Here is a 17,601-nt window from a genome sequence, read left to right as displayed (position 1 = left end):
ATACTTCATTCCTAATGAAACAATGTTATGGTTACTGCTCAAATACTGCAATTTGCTATGAGTGGCAAACACAGAGGAAAGAGAAGTCAGAGAAGAGGTCTAATCATTTACACATTCCAATGTAGAATCCCTCGGAGAACATTGAATCACTTTCTGCTGCAGATATCAATCTAAATATAAACTCTATACTGCATTTGGGTATAAGGTATACAATTTCTCTTGTTTCTATGGACCTAGTTATTTTCTTTTTTTCTTTTACTGTTTGCTCACAGCTAATGAAGTGTGTGCGGCTTCCCTTGCTGAGCAGGGATTTCCTGATGAGCAGTGTGGACACAGAGCTCCTAGTGCGCCATCACTCAGAATGTAAAGACTTGTTGATTGAGGCCCTGAAGTACCACCTGATGCCAGAACAGCGAGGAGTCCTGAGTAATAGCCGAACACGTCCCAGACGATGCGAAGGGGCCAGCACTGTGCTCTTTGCAGTAGGTAAGGATGATATAATCACTTGCTTTCTCTCCGTGGAGTCGAAAACATTATTGCAGAGTTTACTGTTTTTTCCAAACATAACACCTTCAGTGAAATGACATGGAAGCGATACTATAGGGAGTGTTATGAAACAGGGCCATAGCTAAACATAAACACCTTACACAGTAACAGAATTGTGAGCATAGAAGTCTCATCATTTTTTGAGAATAAGCCAGGGTACAGAAAGGAAGGATTTCTCTGACTTCTTGAGCTACCAGGCTAGTTCCAAATCTGGGAACAGAAGGTCTGGAATTTGTCTTGAGGAAGAAAACCTGTGGACTGAGCTGTATGCAGAATGAGACCCAGACTTCCAAGTGATGAGTTGGTTCCAACGCAGATTAATGAAGTTTCAGGATCCAACCAAACCTTTGAAGGGTCTGGACAGTCTGCCTCACATTGTCGTTCAAGTCTGTGCCAACTGTTCCCTCAACAGGAGCTCATCCAGGTATCTCGCAATGGGAATGCCCTGGGAGCTTAAAATGGCTAGTACTGGAGCCAGTACTTTGGTGAACACTCGGGTGGGGAAGACAGGCCAAATGGAAGGGCTACAAACTGGTAGTGATGTATGCCCACAGCATATAGCCCAAAGCAAAGCACAGATAATGTTGGTGCACTGGGACATGCAAATAGTCATCCTTGATGTCCACAGAGGATAGAATACAAATTCTCCCTGGTGGAGGGAAGCTATGACAGACCTGGTGGATTTCATTTGAAGAAACACATTTAAGACTGGGGTGAATGCTCCCTTTTGGCTTTGGAACAGTTTAGGTAAAAGCCCTGAAACCTTGCTGATGTTGGACTGTCTGTAGGAACCAAAGCAATGACTCCTTTTGGACGAGATCTTCTAGAACAGCATGAAGCTCTGTTTGGGGACATGGCTTGGACAAAACAAAATGGGGCAGAAGCAGAGAGTGGACCTCTAGCTTGGAGCGCCGGTATTTAAAAGTAAACATTTAAAAAAATTAAATCACCACTTGCACTATTGTAGTTTTCCTTTGCTGCAGCAGTAGGAATGAAACTCCTTGGTGAAGAAAATTCTGTCACCCAATTCACCAAGAATTACATGAAGCCGGTGCGTGATACGAACCTGCCAACTACTGAAATATAACATTTAGGTGGATTGAACCTTTTAAAACATGTTTGTTATGTAGTACTAAAGAGCATGTCAGTTAAAAAAAAAAAAGGTCCCGAGTACAGAAAAATACATGTTGATGTGTCAGAGATAGTTTCCTATCGTGGACTGACTACACAGGTTTTTGTGGACTGAATAGTGTCTTCCCTAGTCGGCTTAGAAAATGGTAAGTCCCTCCGCACTCCTCACAGCACATCCGGCCAAATAGCAATGGCCGGTGCCATCCGTGATACTCACGGATGGCACCGTGCACAACAACAGTGAAAAACACCAGCACTCCCTGGTGATTCCTGTTTATCCCTAGTCAGCTGCCTTTTGCTAAACTAATGAATCCCTCCCCCGTCCTCATTTCCACAACATAGATACTGATTATTTTGTAGTGAAAGATTAGAATCAGGAGGACTAATTAGACTGCTTGAGATAACATAGCAAATGTGCACAGGACATCTCAGAATTTGTGACACGTTCAACAGGGTTTTTGTTTTTTCCTCATTGAACAGGGTTTGTTTTTTCTTTTTTCTCATCGGAACAGATATTTCATAACACTTTCATTGGTATATTAATTGGACCAGAGGGTAGCAAATAAGAGACGTTGCTTATGTTAGGATTTACATACACTTTAAAAGAGGCGCAGTATGAGTAAAAATCTTTTTTGATGTTTACAAATACAAAATGTCTTCCTCCTAGAATTTACCTATAGTACAGGTCTGTATCTGTTGGATCTGCAGGTGGTGGGAGCCTGTTTGCCATACATGGTGACTGCGAAGCATATGATACCCGTACTGACCGCTGGCACATGGTGGCATCCATGTCTACAAGAAGGGCCAGAGTAGGAGTTGCAGCCATTGGGAACAAACTGTATGCGGTAGGAGGGTAAGAATGCTAGACCCTGATCACAGCAGACATAGGAAATGTTGATCTCTTTTAAAACTAATATTCATGCCATCTTTCATGCAATAGCTATGATGGAACATCTGATCTGGCTACTGTAGAGTCTTACGACCCTTTAACAAACACCTGGCAGCCAGAAGTCTCCATGGGAACCCGTCGTAGTTGTCTCGGAGTGGCTGTACTTCATGGCCTGCTCTATGCGGCAGGTGGCTATGATGGTGCTTCCTGCTTAAACAGGTATTGTGTTTTTAGTCCACATTTTTCTTTAAAGTAAACCTGACCTGCACTAAATTGTGCTTTTCTTCAGTGCTGATATTCAGGCATTTTGTTGCACCTTCAAGTACGTATGATATACTTCAGATGAATCTCCCTTGTTCTTGTAGTGCTCTTTGAATAACAGGCGTTAGCATTCAAGTAAACACTATGTGTGGCGTTTTTTTGCATATATCTACTGCTAGCAAACAGTAGATAAATGCAAAAACATTATAAACAATTTACCGGAGAGGTAATTACTTACCTGTGTCTCCGCCGCTCGTTCCCGTCTGAAGATCAGGAGCTTCTCGAGGGGCTGAGCAAGATGATGGGAGGGCGCATTGCGCAGTAGAGATCTTTGACGGGGAGAAGAAGAGAGACACAGTGGAGCTGAATGCACGCAGCCGGGAGTGTGCATGTCGGACAGACACCGTGGGACAGTAACAGACAAGTGTCTGCGGCACCAGTGCTGGAGGGACTCCTAAATACACGTGGAAGGAAGAAGATGATCGGCTCAAGAGGCATCATTTAAGGCAAGTCCTTAAAGCAGCATGGGGGGGGGGGGGCGGAAAAATGTGACTTTGTCACTTTAAGCCGCTCCCTTTCCACACAAAGCCCATGTTGTACATAAGACCTCTGGACATCTCTTTGAGATTACCCCTGGACTCTTCCTGGCACTAGCCTCTGTCCCTTGTAGAGCCTCTACTGCCCACTTAGGGTCTTGCATTTAAATTATTGGATAGGACTTAGGGCCAGTAATTGGAGTTGTTATGGTTAACTTCGTGAGAAATTGAGGCCTCATTGGCTTTCTGAGCCTGGAATTCAAGGTTCTCTACAGGATGAATTTGGAGACTAGGGCCCATTCACACTACACTGCACTGCACATTTTTCCTGCATTGTGACATGTGTTAGGAAGTCTGTTGAAAATGAATGGACTGCAGTGTACTTCAACACACACAAATTTAGTGCATGATAAATTTTTTTGCAGTGCAGGTACATTGTGAAGGTGTGTCAAGGTAAATAAAACAAACAGCACAGCAGTGCACCAATGCATGTACTTTGTGTTACTGTGCATTGCAGTATTGGATATGTTTTGCTGCACGTTATTACCGCAAGCTGCGTGTGTGTGAATGAGCCCTAACTCTCGTATTTGTCTCAACCAGATGTCTGAGGCTTGTTGTTACATTAGGCATTTTTTAGTCCAGGTCAGGTTCCCTTTAAGATGTAACTCCCAATAGTAACATATATCCTTTGGTCACATTTTTCAAATAATGACAAAGCAAATCTTACATCTGAGAATGACAAAGGTCGAAGAATGCAAGGTTATGCACATGGGAACAAAAAACATGCATACAAACTACTATTTAGGGGGTGTTCCACAGGGGAAGTTGGACAAGGAGAAAGACCTGGGGGTCCTCATAGATCACAGATTCAGCAATAATATGCAATGCCAAGCAGCGGCCAGCAAAGCAAGCAAGATACTATCCTGCATTAATAGAGTGATTTTGGCAAGAGATAAAAACATAATTTTACCACTTTATAAATCACTAGTTTGGCCTCACCTTGAGTATGTGGCTCAGTTTTGGTCACAAACCCTCAGGAAAGAGGTCCTTCAACTGGAGAGAGTTCAGAGAAGGGCTACAATATTTATAAACGCAATGGAAGGTCTTAGTTACAAAGATCACCTCCAGAAATTAAACTTGTATGTAAATTAAACTTAGAAAAGAGGCACTTAAGAGAGGACCTTATTGCAATTTTCATCAATGGGGACCACATTATCAGGAATAAAATGTTTAGACTCAGAACTCTATTAATGATATGAGGACCCAGCAAGAGGTTGAACGAGACGTGATTTAAGCTTGGATTGCGCAAGGGATTTATTTTACTGTGAGTAGTAAAAATTTTGAATTCCTCTTCACAGTAAGTGGCATCTGCCGGTAGCGCTGATAAGTTCAAGAAACTCTTAGATGAGTTTCTTAATTCACTAAATATACAAGAATATGGGAACGATTAGAGACAGGTTTACGCACACGCACACACACGTTGAACTGGATGGACCTGTGTCTTTATTCAGCCTTCCCTACTATGTTACTATATTATAGATTTAGTCAAAATAAACAATCTGGCATGCTGGACCAAGCAGAAAGTGATCTCTCTTCTAGTTGCCTGGCCTTCATGCCAAGGACTTTAGCACTTTCTGAATCACGGGCCTGGAAAAAGCATGCAGCAAGCAAATACAGAAACTTTCATATATTTTTATGTAGGTCTGTGAATCGGGAAGCCATTATATCAACATGATAGCCAAGGAAATTACATTTTCAAAAGGAGTTTAGAAGAGCAGTGATAACCACTTGACAGGTTTCCTCTTCATGTTTGCTCTTTGATATCTAAATTGATAGAAACCTGACATTCTACTTTCATTGCAGTGCAGAGCGATACGACCCTCTCACAGGGACATGGACATCCATAGCTGCCATGAGCACTAGACGAAGATACGTCAGAGTGGCAACACTAGGTCAGCCTTGTCTCATTACCATTAGATTTTAATTTGCAGATTGAAGTACCAGTATATTGTTTCTGTGTGGTACCTAAGACAACCAATGTGTGTTTTTTGTTTGTAACCTTTCTAGATGGTAATCTTTATGCCGTTGGTGGCTATGACAGTTCCTCTCACTTGGCCACAGTGGAAAAATATGAACCACAGGTAAGGATCCTCTGTATATGTATGAGGACTATTGCATTGCACTGAACATTATTAAAAAAAACAGATAAAATACCATCTTAAACCAATATGCTTACGATTTTCCAACAACTTTGTAGTATAAGGGCCTGCCTTTTTGGATAGGAATTGAAGAGTGATTTTGTAGGCCATTGCGCATCATTGTAGGTTTAGTAAAAAGGAGGTTGTACAATCCAATTGGAACGTGTGTTCGACCTTTTATGCATGCTCTGACTAACATCATAGTCGTCCACCAGTGACAGACCTTTTGGATAGCCTGTGGTTGCAAAATTTATTAATGTGCATAAAATCAAAAGCCATCAATGCCGGGACAAGGGTTGCCCTGCAGATTACAATGGGAAAATCGGTTCAGGTGCAATATGAGTAGAATCTCATAAACTACTCACTATCATAGTACTTTAAACATCTGATAATCAGGTAGACTGGCAATAATAAGATTGAAGGTCTTTCAACTTCTTTACACAGCCACCATAATGACCTAAATGATTGTAAGTATCAAAGTCCTTATTTTGACAGCTGTGTTTTCCCATCCACCACTCTAAAGGTCTATCAGCACTTGTCCTGAAAACTAGTTACCTTAAGTCACAAAACAAGGGATTAAACTGGTGACATGGCCAGTACAGTGCTGCTTTCCTGTTCATTCCCAGTGCTTGCTGTTCATGATCTGTCCAGCAGGGAGAGACTTTTCCCAACTAACTGCATCCAGTTTATCAGCCACAGCATTGCAAATTTCTCATTATCCTTGTTAGATATTTATAGATTACTCTGGTTTCCCCCGACATTAGGCCAATGGAGGTTCCTTCCATCTGTTGCCTAAAGGTATATTAAACCCTCACGTTTTTTGCATAGATCGACTGCTACTAAGCAGTAGATATATGCAAAAACAAAACCTTCTGAAAAAGGTTTAAACTTACCTGTGTCTTCGCCGCGCGCTCCCGTCCGAACATCTGAAGAGTCACGGGCAGCCACAAAGGATCTTGGGGCAGGCGCATGCGCAGTTCAGATGTTCGGCCGGGAGACGAGGAGAGACACAAGGTAAGTCTATGGAGCAGCGTGCACCCACACAGACGCCGTGGGACGTCAGAGGAGAGGGGGACAGAGGAGTCACTGCTGGATCGGAGACCCGCACCAGCGCTGGAGGGACAGCTGAAAATAGACAGTAAGGAAGAAGATAATTGGATTAAGAGGAATGATTTAAGGTAAGTACTTACACTAACATTGGGGGGGAGGGGAAAAAATATCCTTTAATGTCACTTTAAATGTGAGTTGCAGCCAAAACACTAAATGTACACTTTAACTACATACAGAGGGCAGCCTACATGCCCAGGTTTTCTGCCTTCCATCCAGTCCACTGTAGTGCTCCAGGCCTCCCTGTTGAAAGGAAACCTTTGAATGACTTTTCAGAGTATTGGTGTAGTGAGGGTGGTAGGGAATATTCCTGAACCCATTTATTTACAGACGTGAGACTCTAAACACTATATATCATAATGCAGTGAGTATGTCATGCTGATGTTGTTGTCTTCCCGCACTCTTCTTTTTTTTATTTTCCAGCTCTCCCTCCACAATGCTCATGAACCTCTGCACGCCCACTCCACCTAGCAGACACTTTGGGATTAAAAAAATAGGAAACTGGGCTGAGAGCACCTATCCACACCCCCTGCTAAGGCACCTTATGATACCTTAACATACTTTTCACACCCTACCAGTCTGAACAACCTAAGACCCATCTCCTTGCTCTGTTTACTTTCAAACTCTTAGAACACCTAGTCTACATCCTTTTGAGCTGCTAGGTCACTGATACAACTTCATCGACCCCTTACAGTCTGGCTTTTGCCCACAACACTCCACTGAAAATGGCCTCCTAAAACTCACTAATGACTTATTAACTTTAAAAACGGTCACTATACTCAGGAGACCCCTGTGCTGCTTTTGACACAGTTGACCACCTGTTCCTCCTCAAAAAGCTTAATTCCCTTGGCCTCTAAGACTCTGCTCCTGGTTCTCTTCTTATCTATCTAAGCACACCTTCAATGTCACCTCCAACTCTACCCCCCTTTTTCCTTTTCCTGTCCTATGCTAAGGATACACATATCTATATCTGTACTCTTCAACTTAACCCTCAACCCTCCTTGCACATTACTAATTTACTAACTGACATATCAGTATGGATGTCTCAGCTAGGGATGTCCCGATACCACTTTTTCAAGACCAAGTACAAGTACTGTCCCTCATGTACTTGCCAATACCAATTACCGATTCTTTTCTTAAAGGGACATGCAACATTTTTTCTAAAACAATGCAGACTAATGATTTTAGGGCAGTATCTTGCGGAGCATGTTCATAATATTTCCCACAACCAATCTAATGTCTCAATCATTGCTTCATATCAGCAATTCTTTGTATAACTTCAAGTTTAATTGGGAAAAGTGGGACAGATTGGAAGAAGCAGGGGAGAATTGTTGCTCTATTTCTGCAACCTGATCATTTAAAGAGTTATAATTCTCCCCCGCTAGCTTGAATAGGTTAAATCAAATGATCTATAGTACACAGTACACACTTGCAGTACACTGCATAAATAGTTACAATTCTCCCCAGCTAACCAGAATAGGTTAAATTTTAACCTATCCAGGTTAGCTGGGGAGAATTGTATTTCTGCAGTGTACTGGAAATGTGTACTGTGTACTATAGATCATTTAACGGTTCAATGATCCAGAGTTCACAGTTCCAGGACCAGTACACTGCAGAAATAGAGTTACATGTCTTCCCTGCTTCTTCCAATCTGTCTCAATTTTCCGTATCACACCTACAGCCAGCCCTGTCACAGCTGCCACATACAAAAGCAAAACAAACAAGCAGGGCCAGATTTACTTTCACTGCTGTCCCAGGGCCAGATTCTTCAATGTGCCCCATCCCCGCCAAACCTGTGGTTGTTGAGGATCTTGGTGCCGCGGGCGTGGCGCTGTCCGCGCTGGTGTGGGGGTTTGTGTCGCTGGTGTGGGGGGTTGTGGCGCTGTTTGGGATTGTGGCGGTGCCGCCCCTCTGCTTTTTGCTTTGGTGCTGCATTGAGGCATCAGCATCTTTTGCATGCGTCGTTGAGGCCGGTAATTGATGCAGATTTATTTGATAGGCAGAAACTTGTTTACTGATAGCTTGTTGGTCTGTTTGGTGGATCCAATTGCATCTCCATCACCTCCGTGGCGATTGGGGGCTTTGTCGCTGCGCATGTGGGGGATTCTGATGTTTTCATACAGCGTTGGAGCAGGGAATGGAGGAGCAGCACTGTCAGGTGGGAACCCCTCTCACTGACAGTGCTGTACCTGCGTCATTGAGATCTTTAATCACCACAGTGGTGATGGAGATTTGGTGGAATCAATTTAATAGACTAACAAGCTGTGCAGCCCCTCTACTCCCTGCCGCCCTGAGGCCATGGCCACAGTGGCCTTGTAAAGAATACGGCCCTGTGAGCAGCATGGGTTTCTGGAGTATGTGATAAGGCAGCCTGTAGGTAGGTTATCCTGGGCTGTGATGAAGCAGCTTGTGTAGATAAATTATCCTGTGTCTGCATGTTGCCATAAGACAGCTACGTTAAGGCATCATGCAGCCTCTAAATATGGAGGAGTTAATTGCAGGCAGGCTGTGGTTATGGAGGGGTTAATTGCAGGCAGCCTGTGTTTATGGAGGGGTTAATTGCAGGCAGCCTGTGGTTATGGAGGGCATTCTCTGGTGTTGGAGGGGTTTAGGCAGACTGTGGTAATGGAGAGGGTAATGGCAGGCATTCTGTGGTGGAGGAGAGTGTAAGGAAGCCCGTGGTGATGGAGGGGTTAATAACAGGCAGCCTTGCTGTACGGACCTCCGGAGGAACGTGTAAGTGAGGAAGTCTCATCTCTAGGATGGGGGAGGGGAGAGCTTTCACAGACACACAGATGGACACACTCACCAGATAAGAGGATCTAGCTTCAAAGCGAAGCGCCCGTGGCCCGGTATCAGGCTCCCAGCTGACATGCCATGCTTTCCTGCACCTCCGTCGCTCTCCTGGCCGTGCTGTGGGAGGAGCTTCTGTGAGGTCCTAGTTCAGCTGCCAGTACAAGCACGGTACCTCGGGGCAGCCTGAAACTATTTTAAAAATGAAAGTGCCGGTATCGGCGCTATGTATCTGGGCATTTTCGCAAGTACAAGTACTTGTGAAAATGCCCTGTATCGGCCCCGATGCCGATGCTTGTATCGGTATCGGGACATCCCTAGTCTCAGCACTTCCTTAACTAAGTATATGATATTTCCTCAAAAGAACTCATCCTCACACAGTTACTACCTTTTAAAAAAAATAAATAAAAAGACAAAAACCACTGCGCTAGGAGAACTAAATGTGAAATTTCGACCAGCCGCAACACTATATGGTTATATTGACCAGTGTTGTGATACGTGGGGGTGTGTTGCACTAGGTCTAATGGTCACCATACCCTATCAAAAGAGTAATATATATACATATGTTTATGATCACTAACCTAAGCCACTGAATAGCCCAGGTGTTTTGGCTAAGGTAGTGGTGTAGGTGTTTGGAAGTTGGTGTGCTTGAAAAATAGTCTTTTGATACACTTAGACCTAGCGCAACACACCCCCCGGTTACTACCTTTTGTATCACTTGCTCTTCCCTTAAGCTGGCCATACGCTGCTCTATTTTTTTTTTCCGATCAACCCACCGGCTGAACAAAAAAAATAGAGCAGATACCTCCATCAACACTACGAGTGCATTGATCGAGGAATCCCCCGCTGTTTCTTTTGTATTCTGACAATAGCCACCAGCCACTGTCAAAATACTTGAACAGACCTGGCAGCTCATTGGCTGCCTGCTCTGTACGAACAAAGGTTTTCCGACCGGCTCCTTCGATCAGGTGACTGAGTGATGCTGGGCGAAAGGGTGTTGACAGCGGCAGCCACTGTGCGAATTTCGGCACGGAAGAACCGGACGTAAATTTGCAATGTATGGCCACCTTTAGATTGTCAGCTCTCACCAACAGGGCCCTCCTAACCCTCTCGTCTTGAAGTGTATTGTAATTCTACTGTCTCTCTTTATATTGTAAGAGTATCGGACACATATTTACACTACCCCTGCCATCCTACAATGCAGCATGTAGTACCAATTTATATACCTGAGTGCTCTCGCTTGGTAGACGTATCTAGCTTAGTCCAAACTTCGACAATAGTTTGGTCAGCATTTGCACAGGATCTTTGCAGGGCCAGCAGCAGAGATTGGGGCATCCGGCTAGAGAGTTCATTCTAATTAGCGAGGGATGGTGATAGTTTGGATTTTATTTTGTACAGGTCAGTTTCTTTTGAATGAGCAAGGATGCCATGCTGCCTGTTCAGCTGCATACAGAAAGATGTAATTATGAGAGGCCGAAGGTGGCTTGGTTTGCTAACATTGCACCTTTTGCTTTAATTATTAAGAGGGAATCTAATAGATCTACAGCTGGAGTAAAAAAAAAAAAAAATTGGACAGTGATTTACTTTACATAAACTTTCCGAATTTTGTGCTGATGAGCATTAAATTAAATTAACTGAGCAGACTACTGATGAAATAGTATTGCCCTCCAGGGTGTCACAACACCAGCAGCCTTGGAAATGCCTGTGATAAATGGATTAGCTTAACTTTTATCTTGCACCTCAGCTTATCGATTATCAAATCATTTGATCTGGGATGCGAACTGCTGCAGACAATTTGCTGCTGGCGACTATGCCTGATTTATGTCTGGAATAGGCATGTAGCTGAATGTATGTGTTAAGTCTTTGGAATGACTGGTAATGATGGTACTATGCACATATTTTATATATGTTCCAAATATAGACTGACTTCTCAAGTGCCTTCCTCTTGTCTCTCTTGGGACTACCCTGCTTCTACATTTTGCTTTGCCATAAGCACACAGTGCGCTCCCTGCATACTTTATGAATAAGATGTATTCATTTTCTTTCTTTGGTATAACGTGCCAATTGTAATCTGTTTAAAATGTTAACTAACAGGAATAAATAGCCCCAGCCAAAATGATGTGGATATATTTCGCATTGTACTGCTAATGAAAGATTCTATTCTGCCTGGAAACGTTTTGTTAAAAATTTACTCTATGTGTGAACTTGGAATGGACCCATATTGTAGTTAAATAGTATACCTTGTACTGGTGAAGCTCCTCAGACTGTCAGGGGCAATTCCTTCTCTCAGAACCTCCAACTGTCCCCCCTCCATGCTCCCACTATGCAACCCCCATGTCGTCCCAGTGTTCCCAGCTGGGTGGAAGAGAGACAATGATATAAATATGTAATATGCTCTTATACTATGCAATATGTCATTTATGCAAATATATATATATTTTTTTTTTATTGGGGCCCAATCATTATTATATATATGAATCAATTGACTTTATTATTGGATCAATTCCCTGCTATTCTCCAGTGGTCACCACAAAGCCCCTTTCTTTCTCTTTCCCCCTTTTTTTGATATATATTGTTAAAAATTTAGTCACATAAGTTAAATAGCGACGTGACTGGGAACATAAAGAGGCATTATGAGAAGTAACTTCTGTAATAGGAGTGGTGCTGCAACAACTAATCGACTAAATCGATAATAATCGATTATGGGAATAGTTGGCAACTATTCTCATCATTGATTAGTTGGTTGGGGAAGGGGGGAGAGAGAGCGAGAGATTTTATTATACAAGCAATCGATTAGTTGAGAAAATAATCAGGCAACTAATCGATTTATGAGAATAATCGTTAGCTGCAGCCCTAAATAGGAGTGGCTATAAAATAATAAAAAGAGGCATGATACTGCAGGTGTATGGTAAGCTGATGGCTACAAATTTCATTAACGGAAAGGGGAACAGATACTATTATTATTTTACAGTATTGATACATTTGCTATTACAGATTAGTAGTGCAATGTGTGCAAGTTGAGAGCATTTGACTTTTTGTCCAGATTTGAAACGTGGCTGGTATTGGTAGTTGGGCTTTTAAATCCAATCCCAAAGGTTGGGGAAAGTATGAGCTTATTGATTGGCCTATTTAATTCATTTGGATAACCATCTTTCCTTTTTTAATTCTTTTTTTGCAGATAAACACTTGGACCCCGATTGCTAACATGCTAAGCCGCCGCAGTAGTGCTGGAGTGGCTGTGCTGGAGGGAATGCTGTATGTAGCAGGAGGAAACGATGGCACAAGCTGTCTGAACTCCGTGGAAAGATATAACCCAAAGGCAAACACATGGGAGAGTGTTGCACCAATGAATATTCGGAGGTAATATGAAAGGCAGGAAATGTGTAAAATCAACATATAGATTTCTTACAGTATCTGTTTTATGTGCCTCATATCAACCCAAAGGTACCAAATATTAAATTGGGTAACATCATAATTACTTTGTAACATTTAAAGGATCTGATGGGGGTTTCTGGCTACCCTAATCCATCTCCCCCATAGAGATCACATCAAAGAGTGTAGTGTCATGGCTACACAAGCACTCATTATGTTCATGAGCTGATTTACTGCCCTCAGATAACCTCCAACTGGGAGATTGGTGCTGCCATAGGGGGGGGGGGGTGATTTCTGTAACCCCCTGCTGGATAGCCTCGGGAGGTTGTGTAATGAGGAATAATCCATTTCCGCTGGAGAATTATTTACACAATGTATTTAGTAGTCCTCTAACTAGTTGGCTAGCTTGGAGCTGGGATGGCGGTCTTAAAGAGAATTTCTTTTGCTCATTTAGGGTAAAGTGACAGGTTCTCTTGACATGCCACCCATCTGCCGACTGTTGCTTACCTTGTTCGTGCTCCCCTGCCACTCTGTTCATTTGTCAGGGTTAATTACCTTGCCCCCTCCCCCGTGTGATGGTGTACGGGCCTGGCAGTTAGCCACTCAGGTCCGAGTGCTGCATTTTGGTAGCATGTAGAGAGAGACACATGTTCTCCTATACCTGTAAGTGCAGGGTATCTCCAAGGGTTACAACAAACAGATCAGTGGGGTAATGCACCAAGGTGGGTGGCAGTTTCTTTTTAAGGTCTTTGTCACATTAGCAAGCATGTTGCTGGCAGCAACTTTCCAGGAACAGGATCAGTAAGCATTCCAGCAGATTTAACTCTCACACCAAAACACTGATGAATCTTTCTAGTTAAGGTAGCGACAGGTGAGTGCTTTCTAAAGCCGGCCATACACTGCACGAATTTAGTCCTGCTGACTGCCAAATATTTCAGCCAAACAGTACCTGCAGCCAATCGGGTGCAGTCACAGTTTGGGTATTGTCTCATTCTGTGATGGCTGTCAGAATACAATAGCCTGCTAGCAGATGTTTATCCTTCTAAACTGTTTGGGTGTGTGGATGGGGGAACCGAGTGGGTTTCTTGTATAACAAATCATACAATTTATGGCCAACATTAGTGCTTTTAGCAATCCTTTTATTTCTGATTTGCCGCCAGCAACAAAATCACTATGCAAATATTAACAACAGCTTGAACGGTGAACCCCTTCAACCCCTAAAGGTCCCCATGCAGCTAACATGCTCACACCATTGCCTCCTATGCGTAAAAACCCCCCAACTGTTATAATCCCTACCCTGACTTTATCTGACATACCAACTTCAAACCCTATAGCTCCCCATGCAGCTAACATGCTCACACCATTACCTACGTTACCTGAAATCTCATAACCCATGCTCTGCCATTACTTCTGACTTACCATCTGCAGTTTATATGCTATGACAATATTGCATCCTTTACCTGAATGCACCAACTCTCATAACCCCTCTCCTGTCATTACTCTTGACTTAATTTTCAACCTCTATAGCTGTCCCTCCAGCTAACTTGCTCACACCATAATCTCCTTTTACCTAAAACCCCCAATGTTTATTACCTCTCCTCTGCCCCTTCCTGTAGACCCCTCCGCCTTGCACAGTATGTGTCCTCCAGGAGAAGCAATTACGTCACAGGCTTCTTTAAATGATAGTGATCAAAAGGGTGTTTGGCTATGACCAGGTAGACCCTAGACCCAGGAACAGGGATCTATAATGGAACCAAACCAAATGCAACCTCACTACCACTGTTCCTAAACCACTGAGCTAAGCATTGATGGTCTGCTTATCCCAGCTTCCTAACTACAAAATATTTACCTGACTAGAAACAAAAAAATAATGTTAGAATGTATTTATTTTTTATCCTGACCATAATAATCAGCGGACCACAACTCATGGTGGCATGTTATAATGCATTGTGGTTCACTGCTTCAATGTGTTGGGGTACCATTCAGAATGAATGGCTCCGCAACTTACTAACATGTGCATGGTGGCATTGGCATTGCAGTAATATGCACGCAAAGGTGTGAAGCTAGCTTAAAGTGACATTAAATCCTCAGATTTTTTAACAGAAACCAATACGGTAATGTGTGCCTTACTGTAATCCATGGTTGTTTCCCTTCTCTTTGCTGCTCTTCCTTTTAAATCCTCATGTCTTCTCATGCTTGGGGAGAACTTCCCTTTTCAGCTCAGGGCCTCTTCCTGTAGTGCTGGCTCAGGTTACAAGCCTATAGAAACCTATACACAGACACCGTGTATCCATTCCTGAGACAAGGCAGTCTGCTGCAAAACTGAAGTTCTGCAGAGCATGAGAACAGATACAGATTTAAAAGGAAGAGCAGCAAAGAGAAGGGAAACAACCATGGATTACAGTAAGGCACACATTACAGTATTGGTTTATGTTAAAAAATCTGAGGGTTTAATGTCACTTTAAGGCTGGATAGCTGTAGTTCTTGTTACTGAGATCCTGCCTGTCTGTGGTCAGCTTTACGTTGGACGCAAATTAAATGATCTGGCCATCTTGCCTGACTTGTGCATGGTGTTTGTATAGGAAACCATCACCACTAATCTAGTTGCTGTTGAAGAGGCAGTGGGCACCAGTGTCCCAAAAATGCAGTGGCCAACTTTCATATACTGTAGTGATTATGTATATCTAAGCACAACACAGTACTTAGGACCTCAGTGTGCCACTGAGGAATTCCCATTGAGGTGGTATTAAACTTTCACAAGCATTTCCTATTGTTTAGTGTTCAAATCCTATTCTCAGATCACAAACCAGAACTAAACTCTGGAAGGCTGAATAGTAATGAACTAGTCCACTTCCTGAAACTAGAGAAACAAGTCAGATCCTCTTTAAAGAGCCAGTAAGCCTTAGACAAAAAGTAGCGGGTATAACGATGTTTTTGTGCATTAAGCTGGCTTCCTGTCCAGTACTCAGAGTGAAGGATGTTGCAGTAATTTTCCCCTCTGCCTGAAATGCTGTTGCTTGAGCAGGTAGCAAACAGTTCAGCCATCATTTTGTAGCTCACTCAAATTAAATTCTGATGATGAGTCTCTTAGAACAAGCAGTCCGCATCAGTCTATCCAAGAAGGATGGGGGGCAGGTCGCAATGATCTGCCTTTCTCTGAGGATTGGTGGAATGTCTTGCAAAAAGTGTCTTCTTTTGTATAATATATCTAATCTGTTGTCTTTTTACAGAAGCACTCATGATCTTGTGGCCATGGATGGGTGGCTGTATGCAGTAGGAGGCAATGATGGAAGCTCAAGCTTGAACTCCATAGAAAAGTACAACCCACGCACCAACAAGTGGGTCGCTGCATCTTGTATGTTCACCCGAAGAAGCAGCGTGGGGGTGGCAGTGCTAGAACTTCTCAACTTCCCTCCGCCCTCCTCTCCTACTCTTTCGGTCTCCTCAACCAGCCTCTGACAAAGACTCAGGTCCATAACGTCAAGAAGAAGCCTGCACTGTTTACCGGAGCTGAAGAGGTGGAGCCAGTGGAAGAAAACTCTGGTTTCTCAGTTCTAGGGGGCTTTTTCTTAGGACACGCCATTTGTCCTTGCAACTCCTTCACTGCTGGAAAGGCCTGCATTTCCATGCAAAGATACCTCTGTGTCATTTAAAGGCAGGACTTTAAGGCCAATTTAGCAGAAGATGGGTCAGTGGATTTCCCTGAAGTAAATAGAAAAGGTTTTTGGTTTTTTTTGTACTCTGTAGCATCTTGCAAGTCCATGCTTCAGGGAAGGTGGTGGCGATTTTTGCTGTACTGCACTGAGCAGGTATCTCAAGAGGCAAAGGGGCTAAATCCTCCTCAACTGTTCGCCATTCAGACAGAACAATTCTCTTCAGGAACAGACATCTCCTGCACTTTAAGGATTAAATGAATTCCTTTACAATACACCTTATGTAATGATTGGATGTGAAATACATTGCAGAATTTCTGGAGGTCATCAAGATCTGCAAATAATTTCTGATTACCTCCTTACTTGAACTAAAACAACGTGCCATAGAAATACTCAAAATGGGCACCTTTCCATCTCTTTTCCTTTTTCCGCACTGTTTATCCGACGGGATAGCACTTCACAGCACTGATTAAGGATTAGGAACTCTTGCAATGGAGCAACATGGTCAAATATTGGACCTCATTGCTTGTAAATAGAAAAATATCCCTGAAGTGCAAAAAGAGCACATTAGAGCATTGAAATCTGTGAAACATTTCCATCCTCCGCAAGGACAAGATATTTCTGGAACCTCCAGACAGGCACTGTCATTGCTCTTCTTATTATAGTTATACTGACCAGGAAGCAGGCACGGTTAAAAAGCTGCATTGTTCTATTTGTGGATGGAAATGTTATTATTCATAACCTTACTGATGGTACAGGTTCTTTGACATATTGCAGGTCTGTTGTAACCCAAAGCAACCAATGTGCTCAGCCAGTGGCCTAGCTTGACATACATAGACCCTGGTGCAAGATACGAGGCAGAGCACCTGAGCCTAAACCCTGTACCCACTGCTCCAGACTTATCATACCCGACCCCTATAAACTACTTCTACAGCTAACATATTCACACCATTACATCCTGTACCTTAAACCCCCAACCTTCATCCCTCCCCTGCAACTACTTCTGACTTATCTTCAACTCCTATAGCTGCCCCTGCAGCCAACATGCTCACACCATTGCCTCCTGTGCCTAAAAACCCCAACTGTTGTAATCCCTACCCTGCCTATATCTGACT

At 43.1% G+C, this 17,601-nt stretch overlaps 1 protein-coding gene across 2 annotated transcripts in view; it reads left to right on the top strand.

The window, feature by feature from the left end:
- Nucleotides 1-16,574, top strand: part of KLHL17 (kelch like family member 17) — a 46,415-nt gene extending 29,841 nt beyond the window's left edge. For both annotated transcript variants that reach the window (XM_018557502.1, XM_018557503.1), the window contains exons 6-12: nt 273-486; nt 2,386-2,530; nt 2,618-2,785; nt 5,227-5,315; nt 5,431-5,504; nt 12,640-12,821; nt 16,064-16,574. In XM_018557502.1, coding sequence (XP_018413004.1) covers nt 273-486; nt 2,386-2,530; nt 2,618-2,785; nt 5,227-5,315; nt 5,431-5,504; nt 12,640-12,821; nt 16,064-16,292 — 1,101 coding nt within the window. In that variant the 3' untranslated portion in view covers nt 16,293-16,574. The remainder of the gene's footprint in view (nt 1-272; nt 487-2,385; nt 2,531-2,617; nt 2,786-5,226; nt 5,316-5,430; nt 5,505-12,639; nt 12,822-16,063) is intronic.
- Nucleotides 16,575-17,601: the final 1,027 nt, after the last annotated feature.

The sequence above is a fragment of the Nanorana parkeri genome, unplaced genomic scaffold (genome assembly GCF_000935625.1).
Source record: "Nanorana parkeri isolate BGI_ZX_2015 unplaced genomic scaffold, ASM93562v1 scaffold287, whole genome shotgun sequence".
NCBI classification, from domain to species: Eukaryota; Metazoa; Chordata; class Amphibia; order Anura; family Dicroglossidae; genus Nanorana; species Nanorana parkeri.
This window is presented reverse-complemented; position numbering and strand designations above follow the sequence as displayed.